Source organism: Mustela putorius, unplaced genomic scaffold, assembly GCF_011764305.1.
Source record: "Mustela putorius furo isolate JIRA1106 unplaced genomic scaffold, ASM1176430v1.1 tig00003898_pilon_pilon_pilon, whole genome shotgun sequence".
Taxonomy (NCBI): Eukaryota; Metazoa; Chordata; class Mammalia; order Carnivora; family Mustelidae; genus Mustela; species Mustela putorius.
Window position 1 is genome coordinate 15,048,865 of NW_025422047.1, and position 22,423 is coordinate 15,071,287.

The 22,423-nt window shown below is 37.8% G+C and overlaps 1 protein-coding gene across 1 annotated transcript in view; it reads right to left on the minus strand.

Annotated features, from left to right (window-relative positions):
- SHC4 (SHC adaptor protein 4) overlaps nt 1-22,423 on the minus strand; it is a 136,381-nt gene that overhangs the window by 7,327 nt on the left and 106,631 nt on the right. Inside the window, exons 10-11 of the mRNA XM_004751348.3 lie at nt 17,400-17,579; nt 2,560-2,813 (exon numbers count right to left, since the gene is read on the minus strand). Coding sequence (XP_004751405.2) covers nt 2,560-2,813; nt 17,400-17,579 — 434 coding nt within the window. The remainder of the gene's footprint in view (nt 1-2,559; nt 2,814-17,399; nt 17,580-22,423) is intronic.

A 22,423-nucleotide genomic window follows, 5' to 3' on the forward strand; every position in this document is an offset into this window, starting at 1 on the left:
CTGACTGCCTCTCTGCCTACTTGTGATCTCTCTCTGTCAAATAAATAAATAAAATCTTTAAAAAAAAAAAAAGAAGCATAGACATTAATTCTTTAAATGTCCGAAAGAATTTATGAGTGAAACTATCTGGTCCTGGACTTTTTTGTGTGTGGGAAGTTTTTGACTAGTGATTCAATCTCCTTACTAACAATTTATTCAGGTTTTCTATTTCTTTGTGGTTCACTCTTAGTAGGTTGTATGTTTTTAGGAATTTATCCATTTCTTCTGGGTTATCCAATTTGTTGGCATATAATTGTCTTAATAATCTCTTATAATTGTTTAATATAATCATTTAATCGTTTAATTTGTCATCAGTTGTAATGTCTCTTCTTTCCTTTCTGATTTTATTTGTTTGAGCCTTCCCTCTTGCTTTCTAAGCCATCTAGCTAAAGATAAGTTTCATGTATCCTTTCAAAACACCAACTTGTACTTTTGTGGATTTTTTCCTATTATGTTTCTATTCTCTTTCATTTATTTCACTGCAATCTGAAATATTTCCTTTCTTCTGCTAATTTTGAGTTTAATTTGTTCTTTTATAGTTCCTTGAGATGCAGAGTTAGATTGTTTATTTGAGATCTTTTTTTTTTTTCGGTGTAGACATTTATCACCACATTTATCAACTTCCTTCATATTGTTTCTGCCACATCCCATAGTTCTGGTATGTTGTGTTTTCATTTCCATTTGTTTCCAGATATTTTCTAATTTCCCCTTGATTTCTGTTTTGGCATTTGTTCTTCAAGAGTGTATTATTTAACTCCACTTATTTGTAAATTTTCTCTCTGTCATTAATATCTAGTTTCATTCCACTGTGGTAAGAAAAGATACTTGGTATGATTTCACTCTTCTTACATCTCCTAAGACTTGTTTTTTGACCTGATAGGAGATCCATCCTAGTATTAGTGATCTAACATGTGAATGCTCTGAGTATGCTTGAGAAGAATGTGTATTCTGAGGCTAGTGTATTTGTCTGATAGGTCCATTTGGTCTACACTGTTGTTCAAGTCCTTCTTCTTTTTTTTTTTTTTTAAAGATTTTATTTATTTATTTGGCAGACAGAGATCACAAGTAGGCAGAGAGGTAGGCAGAGAGAAAGAGGAAGAGAAGCAAAGCAGGTCTCCTGCTGAGCAGAGAGCCTGATGTGGGGCTCGATCCCAGGACCCTGGGATCATGACCTGAGCCGAAAGCAGAGGCTTTAACCCACTGAGCCACCCAGGTGCCCCTGTTCAAGTCCTTCTGACTGGATGTTCTATCCATTATTGAAAGTGGAGCACTGAAATCTCCCACTAATATTGTGTTATTATTTCTCCCTTAAGTTCTGCCAATGTTTGTGTCATATATCTGGGTACTCTGATATTGGGTGCATATACATTTATAATTGTTATATCTTCCTGGTGAATTGATCCTTCTATCATTATATAATGTGCTTCTTTGTCTCTTTTAACAGTTTTTGACTGCTCTCTTTTGGTTATCATTCGCATGGAACATCTTTACCCATCCTTTCACTTTCAGACTATGCATGTCCTTAAATCTAAAGTGAGTCTCTTCTAGACAGCATATAGTCGGATCTTGCTTTATATCTTCTATTCTATATTTTTTGACTGAGAAGCCTAATCCATTTACATATAAACTAACTATTAATAGGGAAAGACTATTACCATTTTGTTAACCGTTTTTTGTCTACGATCATTTCTGTCCCATCCTCTGCCTAGCCATACATTTTTAAATTGGCTTAATGTCATTCTTCTGCTCTGTGTGTTCTTGTGCTTCCTTCTCTATGCTCCAAATATACCCCCTTTTAAAATGCTGCTGTCTTTTAAGGTTCACTTTACATGCCAGACCCTGCAAGAAGCATTTAGTTTCCCTCAACCAGAGCACTCCTCTATCACGAGAAACACTATAATGCTTTGGCTGAACCATTCTTACATCATTCATACTTGTGTTATAATTATTTAAGCATCTGGTTTTTTTTTTTTAAAGATTTTTTAAAATTTTTATTTATTTGACAGAGAGAGATCACAAGTAGGCAGAGAGGCAGGCAGAGAGAGAGAGAGAGGAGGAAGCAGGCTCCCTGCTGAGCAGAGAGCCCGATGCGGGACTCGATCCCAGGACCCTGAGATCATGACCTGAGCCGAAGGCAGCGGCTTAACCCACTGAGCTACCCAGGCGTCCCTAAGCATCTGTTTTTTGAAATCATAAGCTATAAGCACTCTGGTAGCAAGGACAAGGTATGTGATACTGAACAGTGGTCAGCTGTGAATCCTTACACTTCTGTGTTGTAGGTATTCACTTAGTGCTAATCTGAAGTGGGAAGGGCAGAAAGAGCTGCCCTCTACTTGATCCTCTGGGGTGGCTCCCTCTCAAACCCCTCCACTAGCCCCCTTAGTTAGCACTTCCTGCTCCACCTAGCAGGCTCAAGAGAAAGAAAACTCTTAGCTTTAACATGCGACAGGCTTTGGACTAATCACTCAGAATAACCTTAATTAAAACATCCTGCGAAAACCACAAGAAGTTCAATGATACCTTGCCTTCGGGATCCACCAGGAGAAGATGCTTTGCCTGGCCTCCCTGTAGTCCACTTAGCACATACTGGCCAGGAGATGTTACACTCTCTCGAACCAGGAAGTCCCCATCCTTTACCAACAGGCTCTCTGCTGCCTTCCTGCTCAGCTTGCCATGGTAGCAGTCTTCATTCCGCAGCTGCTGCTTAATGTGTGGCAAAGAATGTGAGCTGGCAGGCTGGGCTGTGGCACCTGGCTGAACAGTTTCTGGTGCTTCTAGAGTCAAAACATAAATAGGGACATCACCACCTCTTTCATTCATTCACTCATTCATTCGTTCAGCACATCCAACTTGAGGCCCTACTGTGTGCTGCGCACTGTTTAAATAATGCTGCTTCTGGAACAAATGGGGTTTTTGTTTCCAGAACTTCCAACAGGCTTTAATTTAATGGTAGGTCCAAACATTGCCTTTGGCGTCTGTTACCAGGAAAAGCTTGCCCAGGTGCAGTTTTCCTTTCAGATGAGAAATGGAACTGACCCACAAGAACTGCTTACATAACTGCAGAGAGAGGCACATTACGTCCCAGGGGCTGTATGTTAAAGAGAAAGAAGCTAATGCAGACCCAGATCACAGATAACGTCTAAAACATTCCCAAACTCTTTGAAAATGCCTACAGTAACTTCAGACTGGGCCCTCTTTTTGGTATTTAGCTTTTTATTTTTAAACCAAATTACTAATGTGTTTCAGAGATGCTTCTGACCCCAAACTTCAAAGCTATACTGAACCTCACAGCATTCCTATTAAGTGACCACTCTGCTGTTTTTGTCATTCACCTGTGGGGATGAAGCAGAGTTAAACGGGTAAAGGAAGGCAAAACATCAGGGAGGCGCTGGTCTCAGGCAGCCCCCCACAGTTCTGCAGAATAAATATTACATAGTGTCGATGGCAGTGGGGAATGAGAAGATATACCAAGTGGCACATAATTGTATTATTGATACCCACAGTGATAATAATTATTGTGTAGTTCCCACTTATCAAGTATGATAGGTACTGCTCAATGCTCTACATATATTATCTTGTTTCATTCTAAAATAGAAATGGTCAGGAAGTGGATTTTAAAGACTAAATGATTTACTTGAAGTCACACCACGGATATGTTGTAAATCTCAGCTTTGAAATGAGATCTATTTGACTCCAAAGTCCAAGTTCTTAATCACCACACACTAAGACCCTTGCCTTGAATGTGAAAACCTTCCAATTTTCAAAATTGGTCTAACCACTCTGCTTCGGTAGTACCTACAATGGTCCCTAGCAGATAGAAGATACACAGCATCTCCAGAAGTAATAACATAAAATTCTTAGGTCTGTATCCAGGTAAAAGTTGTCTGTTTTATATGGCAAATTTACTGGGAAAATAACCACAGAAATCAGACTTCGTCTTTTTAAATGCAAATGATCTTCTGCATAGAAACAAGCTTTCATCACTATAGATGTAAAGGTATATTTCCATGTCCTTATGCAAGGGTCTCACAAATGAGAAATCCTCTAAACTCTAAGTTTTACAACTTACATATGATGATTTCATGAAGTCATTGATACAGGCAACCAGGGCCCTGTAGACATAACCCAATTCTCCCATTAATATGTTACAGTTTTGTCTCTACTTAGGAACTTCTCTCTGGGTAGCACAATTATGATGTAGCATTCACAAATATATCTTTTTGAAGATATCTTTAGTCTATATTTCTGGCTGAAAATATTCTCCTCTCCAAACAATCATATCTATCTACTGTTACCAGAAAAAGGCTGAAGAAATGTGTCCAGATCAGATGAATAATAAATGAAGTTAGCCTTCGTGCTGCTAGCTTTTAGGCATAATCGAGAACTCTGATAAGTAACCGTGGACCCATTTCAGTGAGTGAGTGTGTGAGTGGGAGATGCATGAGTCTGTGTGTGTGTGTGTGTGTGTGTGTGTGTGTGCACGCACGTCGTAATGCATGATGGTTTCCAGTTTATTCTGAGATAAGGGTGGAGAGCTTTTGGACAAGGACAAAACAAAAGAAAAACAGACGTTATATCATCTTGAAAAGACGCAACAGATCATGGGCCAGCCTGAGAGTATGGATAATATTTTCCTAACACAGTTTCCCAAATTAGCACAAGAACAACATACACTGTACTGGGACATTTCAATCATCTAAACCTTTACTGAAAATCTAATTTTACTAAAAGCAGAATATCTGACAGATTTAAAAAAAAATTTTGTTTTAATTTTAAAAGTTATGCATGCTAAAGAAGACATCCAAATGACCAACAGGCCCATGAAAAAGTGCTCAACATCACTTGGCATCATGGAAATACAAATTAAAACCACAGTTGTATACCACCTCACTCCAGTCAGAATGGCTAAAATTAACAAGTCAGGAAATGACAGATGCTGGTGAGGATGAGGAGAAAGGGGAACCCTCCTACACTGTTGGTGGGAATGCAAGCTGGTGCAGCCACCCTGGAGAACAGTATGGATGTTCCTCAAAAAGTTGAAAATAGAGCTACCCTACCACCCAGCAATCGCACTACTGGTATTTATCCTAAAGATACAAATGTAGTGATCTGAAGGGGCATGTGCACCTGAATGTTTATAGTAGAAATGTTCACAATAGCCAAACTATGGAAAGAACCTAGATGTCCATCAACAGATGAATGGATAAAGAATACTATGCAACCATCAAAACCCCAAAATCTTGCCATTTACAACAACGTGGATAGGACAATAGGGTACTATGCTAAGGGAAATGAGTCAATCAGAGAAAGACAGTTATCATATGATCTCTCTGATATGAGCAATTTGAGAGGCAGAGTGGGGGGTCGTGGGGGGCTAGGGAAGGAAAAAAATGAAGCAAGATGGGATTGGGAGAGAGACAAACAATAAGGGACACGTAATCTCAGGAAACAAACTGAGGGTTGCTGAGGGGTGGGGGGGGGAGGATAGAGCAGCTGGATTATGGATATTGGGGAGGGTACATGCTATCATGAGTGCTGTGAATTGTGTAAGACTGGTGATTCACACACCTGTACCCCTGAAGCTAATAATACATTACATGTTAATTTTAAAAAAAAGTTATGCATGCTACTTCTTTAAATCTAGGAAACACAGAGAAACAAAGAAAATTAATCACCTATAGTCCCATCATCAATAGTTTTTACTATTGTACTGCATTACCTATTATCGACTCCTTTCATACATAATGCAGAATTTGAGAAAGATAATAACTTAAATCTAGTTATTTATATAAAATTTCCCTACAGTACATCATTAGTTTTTTTTTTTAATTTCTTTTCAGCATAACAGAATTTATTGTTTTTGCACCACACCTAGTGCTCCATGTAATACGTGCCCTTCTTAATACCCACCACCTGGCTCCCCCAACCTCCCACCCCCCCCCACCCCTTCAAAACCCTCAGGTTGCTTTTCAGAATCCATAGTCTCTCATGGTTCACCTACCCTTCCAATTTCCTTCAACTCCCTTCTCCTCTCCATCTCCCTATGTCCTCCATGTTATTTGTTATGCTCCACAAATAAGTGAAACCAACATCATTAGTTTTTGATGCAGTGTTCCATGATTCATTGTTGGTGACTAAAATAACATAATACAAAAATTATTTAAAAATAAAATAAAATAAAATTGCCCTACAAAATTTAATAAGTTATTGACTTGATACAACTAATAACATATTTTCTCAGAAGTAGTGGAGGTTAAGGAAGCAACAAGAAAGGCTGTTCTGTATTTAACTGAGACCTAAAAAAGAAAAAAAAAAGTGATAGGAATGATGGAAGAAAGTAATCATGTCACTTGGAGTTCCTATGGCAACTGAAGACATATTATTCACAATCCGAAATTCAGGAAAGTTCAAGATAGATAAGAATATCTACACCCATAAGCATCTGACGGGTAAAACCTTAGAGAGGAGGCTTATGGCTTACAGGAGAAAAATAACGTGATGTGCAAAATCAGATTAAATAATTACAAGTAATTCCAATGATTTAAAAATGAGACATTTAAAGAAACCAATCTGAACTGTGAAGGTAGCATATTGACACACTCAATTTTTAAAAAGCACATGTAATTAGGTATTTTGGGGTAGTGATGATTATTATATCAGCAAAGGACTGTAAAAAATTAGGTGTCCATTAGTAAGGGAATGGTTATATAAACTATGATGTATTCATACAACAGAATACTATAAAACAATTGAAAATAACAAAGGTTTGCTAATCCAACATAGGAGGACATATATATCTAAAGCAAATATTAATAGTCTGGAAGGGAGAAATAGCAACATAGTAATAATAGGGGACTTCAATATCCCATTTTCAACAATAAATAGATCATCCAGACAGAAAATCAGTAAGGAAACATTGGACATAAACTACACATTAGACCAGACTGACTCAACAGACATTTGCAAAACATTTCACCCAAAAGTAATAGAACATATATTCTTCTCAAGCACATTTGGGACATTTTCCAGGATAAGTCATATGTTAGGCTACAAACAAGCCTTAATAAATTTTAAAAGAATGAAATAATATCAAGCATCTTTTCTGACCACAATGATATGAAACCAGAAATCAATTACAAGAAAACTAGGAAATTTGCAAATATGTGAAAATTAAACACCATGCTACTAAACAACAAATGGGTCAAAGGATAAATCAAAAGAGAAATCAGAAAACATCCTAAGAGAAATGAAAATGAAAATACTACATACCACAATTTATGGGATGCTATCAAAGGCAGTGTGAGTTCAGAGCAATTAATACCTATATTAAGAAAAAAGAAAGATCTCAAATAAACAACCTAACTATACACCTCAAAGTTACTCTAAAATGAACAAACTAAGCCCAAATTTAATAGAAGAAAAAAATATAAAAGATCAGAGCAGGAATAAATGAAATAGAGAGTAAAAAGATAACACATAATATGCAATGAAAATAAGAAAAACAAAATAAACAAACTCTTAGCTAGACTTACCAAGGAAAAAAAAAAGGACTCAAATGAAATTAAAAATGAAAGGGGAGACATTACAAGTGACAACACACAAATACAAAGGATCATAAGGGACTACTCTGAATAATTATATGCCAACAAATTGGATTACCTAGAAAAATGGATAAATTCCTAAAAACATACAAACTATCAACACTGAATCATGAAGAAATAGAAAATTTCAACAGATGAATTAATAGTAAAGAGACTGAATCACTCATCAAAAACCTCCCAGCAAAGAGAAGTCCAGAACCAACTGGCTTCACAGGTGAATTTTACCAAACATTTAAAGAGAAATTAATTCCAATCTTTCTTAAACCCTTCCAAAAAATTAGGAGGTAACACTTCCAAACTCACTTCACAAGTCCAGCATTACCTGATACCAAAAACAGACAAGGATACCACTCATACACATACACACATACACACATTACAGGACAAATCCCTGATGAACATAGATGTAAAGTCCTTAAGCAAACCAAATTCAACAACACTTCAAGTTGATCAAAGAAAATGATCATACACTATGATCAAGTGAGATTTTAGGGATATGGAATCGTTCAACATCTACAAGTCAATCAATGTGACACATCACATTAGTGAAGGATGAAACCAGGTGATCATCTCAGAAGATGAAGAAAAACTATTTGACAAAATTCAACATCCACTCATGATAAAAGCTCTCAAGAAAGTCAGTGTGGTGGAAATGTACTATGACAAAATAAAGACCATATATGACAAGGCTACAGCTAACATCATGCTCATCAGTGAAAAGCTGAAAGCTTTTCTTCTAAGATTAGGAAAAAAGGATGCCTACTCTCCCTATTTTTATTCAATATAGTATTGAAGGTCCTTGCCAGAGCAATTAGGCAAGAAAAAGAAATAAAGGGCATCCAAATTGGACAGGAAGAAGTAAATCTGTTTCTATTTGGAGGTGACATAATATATATAGAAAACCCTACAGAGTACACACACACACACACAGACACACACACACACACACACAAAACCCATTAGAACTAATAAATGAATTCAGTAAAGTTGTAGGATACAGTCAATCTATGAAAATCAGTTGTATTTCTATACACTAATAAACTCTCAGAAATAGAGATTAAGGAAACAATCCCAGTTACAATAGCATTAAAATATAATAAAATACCGGGGCACCTGGCTGGCTCAGTCCAAAGAATATGTGACTCTTGATCTAAGAGTTGTGAGTGCAAGCCCCACACTGGGTGTAGAGGTTATTTAAATAAATAAAACCTTTTAAAAATAATTTTAAAATACTTAAGAATAAATTTAAGTAAAGGAGTTAAAAATCTGTATACTGAAAACTCTAACACACTGATAAAAAAAATTGAAGAAACAAATAAATGGAAAAATAGTCTATGCTCATAGATTGGAAGAATTAACATTGTTAAAAAGTCCATAATACCAAAAAACAATGTACAGATTCAGTGCAATCCTTATCAAAAATTTTAATGGCATTTTTCACAGAACTAGAACAAACAAAGCTAAAATTTGTGCGGAAGCACAAAAGGCTTCAAATAGTCAGAGCAAACCTGAGAAAAAAGAACAAAGCTAGAAGTATCATATTCCTGATTTCAAACTATATTTCACAGCCAGAGTAATCAAAATAGTGTGGTATTGGCATAAAAACAGACACATAGATCAATGAAGCAGAATAGGAAGCCCCAAAATACACCCACACTTATATGGTCAATTAACTTACAACAAAGGAGCTAAGAAAATGATAATGGGAAAAGGATAATGTCTTTAATAAATGATGTTGAGAAAACTGGACAGCCATATCCAAATGAATTAAATTGGACCCATGTCTTACACCATACACAAAACCAACTCAAAATGGATTAAAGACTTGAATATAAGACCTGAACCCATATAACTTCTAGAAGAAAACATAAGGTGTAAGCTCCTTGACATCAATTTTGACAATGATTTTTTGGATTTGACACCAAGAGCAAAAGCAACAAAAGCAAAAATAAAAACATAAGGGCCACATCAAAAAAAAAATCTGCACAGCAAAGGAAACAATAAACAAAACAAAAGACAACCTATGGAATAGGAGAAAATATTTACCAATCACTGATCCGATAAGGGGTTAATATCTGAAGAACACATACAACTCCGTGGCAAAAAAAACCCAAACAATCCAATTAAAAAATGATCATAGGAACTGAATAGATATTTTTCTAGAGAAGACATACAAATGGCTAACAGGTACATAAAAAGGTTCTCAACATCACTAGTCATCAGGGAAATGCAAATCAAAACCATAATGAAATAACACCTCACATCTGTTAGAGTGGCTCTCATCAAAAAGATGGAAGATAAATGTTGGCAAGGATGTGAAGGGAAAAAAACCCTCATGCCCTATTGGTGGGAATGTAAATTGCTGCAGCCCCCATGGAAAATGGTATGGAACTTCTTAAAAAAAAACAAAAAGTAGAACTACTGTAGATCCAAAGGAACAGAATCACTATCTCAAAAAGATACCTGCTCCCCCCGCATTCACTGCAGCATGATTTACAAAAGCCAAGATATGGCAACAAGCTAAATACCACTGATGGATCACTGGATAAGGTAAATGTGATTGGTTGATTTTACACACACACACACATAGGAATATTATTTATTCAGCCATAAAAAGGTAGGAAATCCTGCCATTTGCAACATGGATGGACCTTGGGGGCATTATGCTAAGTGAAATATGTCAGACAGAGAAATACAAATATTGCATAATCTCAGTTATATGTGGAATTTAAGAAAAACTCACAGAAACAGAAAACAGACTGATGATTGCCAAAGGCAGGGAATAAGGGGTGGGAGAAATGGGTAAAGGGAGTAAAAAGTTACAATCTTTCGGTTATGAGATAAATGGGTCCTGGGGGTGTAACCTACAGCCTGCAACTATAATTAATGATACTGTGTTGCATATTTGAAAGTTGTTAAGACAGTAAATCTTTAAAGTTCTCATCACAATAAAAGAAATTTTATAACTATGTGAGGTGACAGATGGATACCACACTGAAGTTAGTGTGTTAATCATTTTACAATATATACATATATCAAATCACTAGTACAATGTTATATGTCAATTACATCTCAATAAAACTGGAAAAAAGAAAATAATAAGACTATTACAAGTTCATTTGGACAAATCTCTAAAATGGAAGAGTGAAGTAAGTAAGTATAGAAAGGGGTTATCATAACCTCTAAGGGGCTATAACTTTATTTTTAAAGGAGATAGATAGACGATAGGTAAGTAGGAGACAGATGGATAGTTATGAGTAAGTATGTAGATAGATATATATTTTTTAAATTTTATTTTATTTTTTCAGTGTTCCAAGATTCCTTGTTTATGCACCACCTCAGTCCTCCATGTTCACTTGCTCTCCATGCTCTCCTTAATACCCACCACCACACCTCACTATGCATTAACATTCTGGTCATAATCAGAAGAAACTGTTAATATCTAAGGAGTTGAAGCCAGTATTGTAACTTAAGGAGGTACATTGTATGTTATTTTTTTATACTGTGTTTGGATTTCTTCCATGAGCACTTGGGTTACTTTTGAATTTAAAAAAAAAAATCTATTCATAGAATAAAAAATGTATACAAATGTCAGGATAGTCATACAACTGAAGATAAATTCAGAAGAGGAATTAAATTGGTGAGAAAAGTGTCAGGCCTGCGGAACGATTCTGTTTTCTGTTGTGGGAAGAAAAGCTTACCTCTATCTCCCACAGCATGTGAAAATGACTCCATCTCTGATTGTAAGTAGTTAATTCTCTTCACTGACAGTGGTTTTATTTTACAAAGTTGCTGTGAACGCTGACTTAGTCAAAACCGAAACACTGTCCACAGGAGAAATGCAGGGTTAGGTTCCTCCAAGCCTCAGGTCAGTACATGTTCATCAATCAATAAATACATAACCTTGTATTATGTGTGTTCCTGTTTAAAGACTCCTTATTTCGTATATACTGTTGACTCAAGAACACTGAACTTACAGCCAATGGATGCCTGAATAAAGCTTATCTAATATGTGGATTTTCTCCATCAGGTACATCGCAACCTTCTGTTCTTGGGAACAATAGACAGCACTTCAGCACAACACTCGGAGATTATTTTACTTTTATAAAAATTTTTATTTTTTAAAAGACTTTATTTATTTGAGAGAGAGAGAGAGAGTGAGAGCGAGCATGAGAGGGGAGAAGGTCAGAGGGAGAAGCAGACTCCCCATGAAACTAGGAGTCTGATGTGGGACTTGATCCCAGGACTCCAGAATCATGACTTGAGCTGAAGGCAGTTACTTAACCAACCAAGCCACCCAGGTGCCCCTTGGAAACTATTTAAAGAGCAAAATCATTAACAAATAGCACAAAAATGCAAAATATGTGGCACTAAATGGACTGCAAAAGGATACCTATTTACAATACGAGAGCTGGAACGAGGAGGCAGAGTGTTACCTTATTTGACCTTAGCTGGAAAAGTGTGCATTGGGCAACTCAAATTTTTTCTTGCTCTGTGCATGTCTACATATGACCACAAGAGTGCCATGAGTATTTTGGGGTTACAAATACATATTAGCAAGTAAACAAGTTCTCCAATACGGAATGCATGCACTATGAGAAATGACCATACATTTTTTATCAATATGGGATCTTGAGTACACATGTGAAAATTACAAAATGGGATTTAACTGCATTATTGAGGGGAAAAACACATTCACCTCTACAAAGTACTTAAAAAGTTGGTAGAAAAAGATATTAACATATAATGTCAGTAATAAGTGAAAGTTTGAGATAGTACCCACTGAAAAATTATTTGTAATATAAAGAAAGAATTATATGTCTATTAAGTTATATTACAAAGCCCTACTAATTAATATACTGGTATAAAACAGGTAAGTAGGGGATTAGAAAAAGTATAATAAAGGCTCAGAAATATATTCACATACATAGAATCTAGCCTAATGGAGAGTGACATTAGAGAAAGAGGAGATACTTAGTCAATGGTTTTTGCAAAATTGGATCACTTACATAGGCAAAATGAAGTTAGACCCCCCCTACCTCATAGAAAATATAAAGTCCACGTGAAGTAAATATTTTATTATGGAAAAAAACTATAAAGCCAATAGAAGAAAAGATAGTACAAGCTGGATATAGAAGAGAAAATTTAATTGAGAGTACAAAGAAAATATAAAAAAGATAAAAATGGAAATCAATGAAACAAAATAGAAAGCAATAGAGAAATGAAACCAAAACCTGGGTCCTTTAGAAAGATTAATTAAATTTACAAATCTCAAAGAACAGTAACCAAGAAGAGAGAACACAAAAATTACCAACAGGAAAGTGAGAAGGCATCCTTCAGGCAATAGGAAGCTAAGAAAGGAACATTGTGGGAAAGTTCATGAGGAACTGATTCTAAGCAAATACAGGAGAATCCTACTGAGTTTTTAAGGAAATGACATTGCCAATGAATCACAATCCCTCCTTGTCTATGCCTTTTTGGCTTCTAAAGCAGACTCCAATTTATCAAGCCCACACCCACAGAAAATAGGTTGCAAAAAGTGGTGACACCCCCAAGAAAGGCACTTTCTCCATCATTGCCTTTAGATGCGTCCGCAGAGCATAACGGCTAGAACAACCCAGAGGACACAGTCCAGACTCACAGATAGCAATGGACAAGGAGACTCCTGTCCTAAAGCTGAACCAGAGTCCAAGCAAGTAATTTTCTCCAATTCCAGCTCAGGGAGTCTTCACAATTACTGCTTGATGGGATTTGGTCATTGCTATGTACCAGTGACCCCTGTGTCTTGGATGCTTCCCTTTAGCGCATGTAGGTTTTTTTTTTTATGATGGTTATCTTATCCCTCTTTTCACCACTAATTTTGGGTGTGGGAGGATACAGACAATTTGGCAAATAATAAGGATCCCCATCCAATCTTGATTGAGAGGACTTCATCCAGGTATCATGGGTTTTAAGCTGAAAGCTCTAACTGTATGAGATATTTGCAAGGTCTCCCTTTGGGAGAGGGCAAGTATGAAAAGAACAGCTCATGGATAGGCAGGCAGGCAATTGTGTACCGATACCTGTTCTCCCTCGCATGATGTTATAGAGTTCCTAAGCTGTAGCTGGACACATAGCCACCCTGCCAGAACAACTACTCTAGCTCCTTTGAAGCTAGGTCTGACCACATGTCTAAGCTGTGTGGAGGGCAGGAGAATAGAAATGATGCCTGCCTTCCATTTCTGGGCCCATACTTTCCAAGGAATGTGTGCACACTCTTCTTGTCTTTCTTTCTTCCTACTGGCTGAACACTCATGTGATAGTAGGAGCCCAAGCTTATAGACCAGAGACCAAAGACCTTAAGCCAGATAAAAGATCTCAGGCTGTACTGAAACTCAGGCCAGAGATGCAACATCTTAGACCAGAGCTGCAACCCAGGTATTGAGAATGACAAAGCAGTCTCACCAGTCCTGTACCACCAATCTGTGGGCTACAGGGAAAGTAAATTTTGGTGTTTTTTTACACTATTATATTGAGGGAGTTTCTTTGTTATGACTGGCTCTACTGGGACAATAAATTGGTACACAGATTAGATTGTGTCAATACCAGTGATTTCCTTCTGCCACATTTGATAAAAATAAAGATTGTATGGAACTTTTCTTACATTGGTGGCATGATAGGATGCACTGGGAGCCTGGGAGCCATGCTTGAGAAATACTAGGTTCATGTCTCTGGAGTTGGTTTTGTTTTGTCTTACTGAACTAATCAGTAAGCTTCTGTCTGGAAAATGGAGGCTAAGTAGGTCTAACGAAGCTAACCAGGGTGTTTGAGGAAGTAAGGAAAGAGATAGCACGAAACATTATGGAGAAAAAAAGTGTATTTAAGACATTTTGCAGGAAAGTATGTATAAAGTTATCCCCACTCCATCTTACTTCATTTTTATTAAATCAATATTATTTATACTTTTGGAGCTGGAATTAATTTTTTTGGAGAGAGCAATGGTAGCAAGAAGCCCAGGAGGGCTATGGAACATTATAGCCTAGTAGGAAATAAAAAGTAAAAAATACCAGAAGCCTAAATTATTAAACACACTGCTGCCAATGCAGGGAGAGGCAAAAGGATGAAAAAAGAAGGCTAAAATCAGTGAAAACACATTTTTGATAGTACAGTTTTGGACAAAAGTGACTTTATTTACTTCCAACTAATGACAGGAATGTTATTATAGATTGATTTTTACCTTGAATTGTCTATGGCAAAAGGCAATGTTTCTTTGCTTAAATGACACAGATTTTTCCCCTTATGCTGTGCCTTTTATTCCAATGGCTTATTCATTCCATAACTGGAGGCTTTTATCCACCCATTTTGCACATCCCCTCAGTCCTCTCCTCTCTGGCAACCATCGGTTTTTTTCCCCTGTATTTATAGGTCTAATTCTGCTTCTTGTTTGTTTATTCATTTGCTGTCTTTTTAGATTCCACATATGAGGGAAATCACACAGGATTCGTCTTTCTCAGTCTGACTTATTTCCGACTAAGCATAATGCTCTCAACGTCCATCCATATTGATGTAAATGGCCCCATCTCATCCTTTTTTATGGCTGTGAATTTTTATGGCTGTGTAATAATATTCTCTCTATCTCTCTCTCTCTCTCTCACACACACACACACACATACACACACACACACACCCCTTCCTCATCTATTCATATATCGATGGACACTTAGGTTGCTTCCATATCCTGGCTGAGTTTTAAAGATTTCTAACATTAGAGATTTGTTTATAAAGAAACTGCAGTTATGAATCAATGAATATCCCAGATCACCTAATTTGGGGCACCCAATAAATGACTTTTCTAATAATACACTGGTGCTCTGAGAAGTCCGTGAAATGGAAGCTATCAAGTATATATTCTTAGCAAGTTACTTCTGAGGTCCAGAAACTTCTTTCAAAAAACAGTCCCTCTAACAAATACTGCCTTATCCACACTAGTCACTGAACACTGAACAGTTAAATTCACTGCAGAAATATGAATCAACTGTATATCCCATCATCCGTGACCCGAGATACCCTCTGTGGTAAACACGGAGATGCGCTACCCAGATAACTGGGTAATTGTTAGCTTCGTTGTAACTACTTAGCCTCCATTTTCCAGACAGTGAAGGACCAAGTGCCCCAGATGTCAACAGCCAGCCTGCAGCTGACTGCCCCTTCAGGCTCTGCCTCACCAGCAGAATGCTTCCTTGCCCAAAGGCTTGCCCTCCCTCATGCAGCCTCTACCTAAAGATTGAGACAAGTGGGATAAAAGCCCAACCCTTTGGGACCAGTGTGGGACAGCTCTGATGGGCCCCACATACTCTCAGTAGGGTTGGCTGAGGCTCTGTCTGGACTGCTTCTCCTTCTGCCTAAGCCTACTGGCTCCCCCTCCCTTCCTGATAGTGATCCCAATAAAGACCCCACAGGCCCAAACCCCATCTCAGTGTTTGCTTCCAAAGAATCCAACCAGGTTGTCTGGGTGCCAAGACGGGTCTTAGAAAGCTTGCAAGAAGGTGGCTCACTTGTCATGTGGCTGGCAATGAGGACCTTTGTTTCTTAGTTTAGGAGTTAAGATGGTCTGGTGAAGTCCGGGTTCAGCAATATCTCCTTCAAAATTCATCTTGTCTTTGCTCACACTAGCTGGAAAGTTGCCCTTGGCAGTCTGGAGAGACTTCCTCGGCTAGCAAAAGGGCTTTCTGAACAACTGGTTCTCCATCCTTGGAGTGAACCAAATTTGGCTCACCCAAATTTGAACCCAATAGACTTTAATATTTTACAAAAAGCATTTTTTGGTTTACTCATTTTTTAATTGATTGTAGGCTTTTTGTTTGTTTTGCTTTTATTTATTTATGTTCCTATTCATGTATTTACCCCTGGAAGCAATTTAGCAGGAAAATGATGTTTGTCTTACTGTATTTTACTCACAGGCTATGGTTGAAGAAAGGAGCCATGTTATTTTAGTGCTGTATAGACGACTTAACAAGGAGTTTTGAAATGAATAAAAGTAAAACCATCACCAAGCAGAGCCAGATAATGGTCATTGTTCCTAATGCAAGCCAACAAATTCAAAATCATATCCTGGCTTTGACAGTCCTTACTTCAGCAAAAGTACACAGGAGAAACCAAAAGTTGGGAGCCATTAAAGTATCTGAAAAGATTATTCAAAATCAAAGTCCCCAAACCTTGAAATCCATAACATCTCCACAATTAACTATGGTATAAGACTGAGGTAAGAATCCTTTTCATTCCCTGAAAATGAGGCCAATGAAACAGACTTCCTGAAAATGAGAGACAGTGTAGTGGGTTAAATAGTGGCCCCCCAAATGATATGTTCAAGTCCTGATCCCTAGTCCCTGTGAATGTGGCTTCATTTGAAAAAAAGGGTCTTTGTATGTGTAATTAAATCAAGGATCTCGAGATGAGATCTTCCTGGATTTAGGGCCCACCTAGAAGAGAAAGGTATTGTCCTGGAAGACACAGGAGGGAGAGGTTTGAGACATAGAGGTGAAGGCCATGTGAAGACCGAGACAGAGACTGATGTGTCTACAAGCCGAGGAACACCAAAAATTGCCAACAGTCACTAGAAGCTGGGAGAAAGGCATGGAATGGCTTCTCCTCCAGAGCCTCCAGAAGGAACCACTCCAGAACTGTGACATAATAAATTTCTGTTGCCTTAAGACACTCAGTTTGCGGTAACTCGTTACAGCAGCCATAGGACGCTAATACAGACAGTGAGCAGCTACTTACTTTCACGGTGCCATGGGCTCCCCAGGGGGTGAGCTGAGCCTTGATTTGGGGCAGAGCCAAGTCTACTTTGAAGAGCCTGTGTATTTATGTAGCAGGGGTCATTGAAGAAATCCACTCGACATGTTTGCTTCATTAATGAGGAATCTCGATGGGATTGCACTCCTCTCTCTGGTGCATTACCTGTAGTGATTAATGATCAATGTATCATTGTACATTGATACATATCAATGTATCATATCATATGTATCATATCAATGTATCATATTTTTACTTTGCAAACAATAAGTAAAATCGTGTTTGAGTCTAGAACTGATAGGGAGGGAAAAGCCACCCCCATCCCATACAGATTTTAATACTGACTTCTAGATTTGACCTGTAAAAACAAGATGAACACCAGGCTTTGAGAGAAAGAACCCTCCCCTTGGACTCCCAGACTCTCTCTGACAGCCCCTCAGCTGACCCTCTACTTCAACACCAGATAGGAAACAAACCAAGAAGACCCGAGAGAGGATCAGCCAGAGAAAAAAGAGAGCCAACTGTCCAGCGAACAATACAAACCACACTTAACACTGCTCAGGGCTGTGGTCCAGGAACCAAGAAAACACACGTGCCACACAGAACTTGAATATCTATTATTTAAACTGCCTTTAAAAAAAAAAAAAACAAAGATTTTTATTTGTTTCTCTATTTGAGAGAGAGAGAGAGCCCTAGCAGGGAAAGGAGCAGAAGGAGAGGGACAAGTGGACTCTGCACTGAGCACAGAGCCCAATGTGGGGCTCGATCCCTCAACCCCGAGATCATGACCTGAGCTGAAACCAAGAGTCGCACACTTAACCCACAGAGCCACCCAGACACCCCACTTTTTTTTAGAGAGAGAGATAGCATGCACACGCGAGCTGGGGTGGGAGAGGATAGAGGGAGAGGGAGAGACTCTTATGTAGGCTGCACATCCTTCATGAAACCCAGTATGGAGCTCAGTCTCCCGACCTGAGCTCATGATCTGAGCCAAAATCAAGAGTTGGATGCCGAACCAACTGAGGGCACCACTCAAGTGCCCTTAAACTGCTTTTCAAAATCCTCATTATTTAAAATTATTAAGAATGCAAAGTCTGCCTTCTCTCTATGCCCAAAATTTTGTTTTGCTAAGCTCAGCATCAAATCAATTGCTGATGTTTATTCCGGTATTTAATGGAAAGAACCCACCCCTCAGGTTATCGCCTTCTTCACTCCTACTCTGTTCCCTCCTCTTCTCTTCTATTCTATACGCTGTGGCCAAAATGATCTTTTTATTGAAATCTGATCATATTTTTCAGTGGTTTAAGAACCCCTTAACTACCTCCAATTGTTATTTGGATAAAACTCAAACTCTTCAACAGGCCCCAAGCCCTGGTCCTGCCTGTCTAGCTTCCCTTGTACCTCCATGCCCCTCAATCACATTGACCTTCTTCAAGGATAATCTCCACCATAAGGCCATCTTCTCTGACAGGCTCTTCCCACCACTTCTCCATGACCCTCACTCTTCAGGTGTTAGTTTTAATATCTTTTTTCTCAATAGAGCCTTCGCTGACCTTCTCAGACCACACTAAGACTCTCTGCTTTCTTAGAAGTTTGTTCTTCACCTTTGGAGCCCCTATCACAAGAATAATTCTATTACATCATTTTGTTTAATGTTTGCCCTGCATCTATACTCCATGTTCCATGAAGGTAGGGATCCTGTCTTCTGTGTGCACAAACCTGGCACATAATATGACAACAAACAGTCACTGAATGAATGGATGCTAGCTAGCACCAGATTTCAGTACCCAATGGCACAAAGTATTTTGTACCATCCAAATGGTTCTGTCCTCAGAATGCCAGGACAGAATATTTTTGTTTTTCTGTTTAAACAACTTCATTTGTATTTTTGGCCACATGGGCTACAAGACTCCTGTGAGGCTGACCTGAAGTGGCGACACTTGTGACATTCCACTGTCTTATCATAAAACATCAGTCCTTTTATTGTTTCTGTCATTAAACCCCTTTAATGTGGCCCCAAAAGGGCCAACTTTATATTGGATTTCACATCATGATGAATAGCGCTATAATCCTTATAATATAAAATACAGAAACTCGAGAGTACACCAAAAAGGGGAAGGCCAGTTAGAAGACTACAGCCTTACTACCTACTCCTTCTTTCGTCTTGGTCTGCCAGCTGTCACACATCATGTTGTCCCACATCAGACTCTGCATATGGGATATCCTGAGGAGGAGTGGGGCTTCTAAAGAAGGGGGGATCAGGGCACCTCGTTTCTTTGTTGCATTTTACAAGACATGACAGTTTCCATTTGCTTGGTTATGTGCATTTATGAATTATATTATCTAGTTTAAACGAAACTTACTTTCATAAATGGGTAAGTGGCTAAAAGATTGCTGCCAGTAAATCAAAGACGGAAGATCATTCTTTTATTACAAACTCTTCCTCAGCTGCATCCTGAGCTTATATAAACAAGAATGATCTAATTAGATCAGAACTCTGGCCTCCCAAAAGTTAAAATAATCAAGATCTGAAATGTGGATGTATGCCTATTCTGTCAGTAAATGCTCTAAATGTATATTTGGACATGTTAGCCCAATATATATATATACCAATGACATCTCAATGCTATTACCTTAAGATACTGAGCTATTATCTAATGAGAGTATTCAGCCACTATAATTAGCAATATATTTTTAAAATGTCTTTATTATCATTAACTCTAACTTTAAAGTTGTCTATTTTCTGTGTGTGTTATAATCCATGCATATTAACATAATTTTATTATCATATTAACATTTTCTATGAATGTCACCAAGAAATTTTTAAAATGCCTTTATTATCATTAACTCTAAATTTGAAATGTTCTATTTTTGTGTGTGTTGTAAGACATGTATAACATATTAGTATATATATATATATATATATATATATATATATATAACTTATATGTGATTGAATTACCGTTTATTTAGGAGTGTCTGCTGATAAAAATCTATTGAAAGTAGACTATGATCACAAGTGTTTGTAAGAGGTCTGCTTCTAAATTAACATGGACCAGTTCAAACCTCTGTGATACTTCTTACTGTTGGTGTGGCCTAGGGAAATTTACTTAATGTCTCAAAGTGTTAGTTTTCATTTCTGTAAAATGGGGGTGTCTGGCTTAGAATACACTTGTGAGGATAAATGAAAGAATGTGGGTGAGACACTCACTGGAAATAGTGCCTGCTTACTAGATAATATCTGCTCAGTTACCTATTTATTCATTGATGCTGGGGCTCTGCACATGGTTCTTAGCTATCCCTTTCTGTACCTAATCCCCATTTGTCCTTTAAGATTCTGTTCTGAATTCACCTCCTTCAAGAAGCCTCCCCCTTAGTTCTTCCTTCCCCCAGGCTGGGTTAGATGCCACTTCATAACGTAATGTATGTTTGCTTGTCTGTCTGTCTTCTCCTTGAGACTGCAAATTCCTCGAGTCCTTAAGAAGAGACTAGAACTCATTTATCTGTGTATCTTCTGCAACGTCAATACCTGGTACGAAGCAGGCACTCGAAGGAAAAATGTTTGTCAGCTGAATGAACAGATGCTGAAATAAAAATGTCCACCTGGTCTACCTTTCTCAGCATATTTGACCCCCTACGTTCTGAGTCATTCTTTAACACAAGATCCTGACTCATCTGCCCCTTAGAGACCATGGCATGAGCTGACCACATCAGGTTTACCGTTCCATAGGATTACACAGAAGCATTCATGTCTTACCGAGTCTCTCTTGAAAACAACCATTCCTTTTCTTCAACTGCACTATTCTATTTAACTCAGCAATGTTGCCTTAAAATAAATATATGTACTCCACTCTATACCCAAATTTAAAATCTTTCTTGGGTCAAGTGTGTGGCTGAGAAGAGCTTAACCACATATGCCAGCCCTTACACATTCCAAAATTTCTTTTTGCCAAGTGTTATTCCACGAACCTATCCAACCTGCCGAAGAGGAGATTGGTGGCAGAAAACAAACACATCATATAAGCAGTGTATATACTTTAAGTACCAAAGTTTTCAAGTGCAAACCCTTAGGGTTTGGGGAATTTAATGTCTTCTTGATTACAAGCATCTTATTTCCATTTTAATTTGAAGGTCAGGGAAATATTATTCTGCTTAGCTAATTAATTTTTTCCACAAGAGAATTTAGTAGCAGGGACAGGTTTCTTTCCTAAGTCTGGTGATAAATATAATTAACTATGTCAACAAGCAGAAGGCTATTACGGTATTTATAATATACTGGCATTCACGGTTTTTTTTTGTTTTGTTTTGTTTTCAAATTTTTTCAATTTATTTATTTTCAGAAAAACATTATTCATTATTTTTTCACCACACCCAGTGCTCCATGCAATCTGTGCCCTCTATAATACCCACCACGTGCTACCCCAACCTCCCACACCCCCGCCACTTCAAACCCCTCAGATTGTTTTTCAGAGTCCATAGTCTCTTATGATTCACCTCCCCTTTTGAGTCAGTATTTGAATAAATAAATGTCTTAGGAGAAAAAAAAAAGCCAAACCTTATTGAAAATATTTGTATAGGTGTCTCTCAAATGCTTAAGTATAAATCTCTAGGAAAAGCCATAAAATTTATGTATTTGCTATTTTGGAAACTGCTATTAATTTGCTCATTGGTCAGGAATTTCAGAACAGTTTTTAAACATAGGTCCAAGTAGTCACAGGAGGCCCCAAGTTAGGAACACCTGATTTCTGGGTGTCTGTGAATGAATGGACACCACAGTAATAAAGTCCTTCCTACCACAATACGAGTGGCCTTATTTATTATGGCCCCTGGAGTGGGGGTTGGGTTCTTCTATCCCTCTATGGCCTTAGTGGCCGAGGTCTAGAGAGATGGCTCCCTAGCATTCTGGCTCCTTGGGGGAACTTAGAACCTGCTTTTCTTTTCCTTTATTTTTTTAAAAATATTTTATTTATTTATTTGACAGAGATCTCAAGTAGGCAGAGAGGCAGACA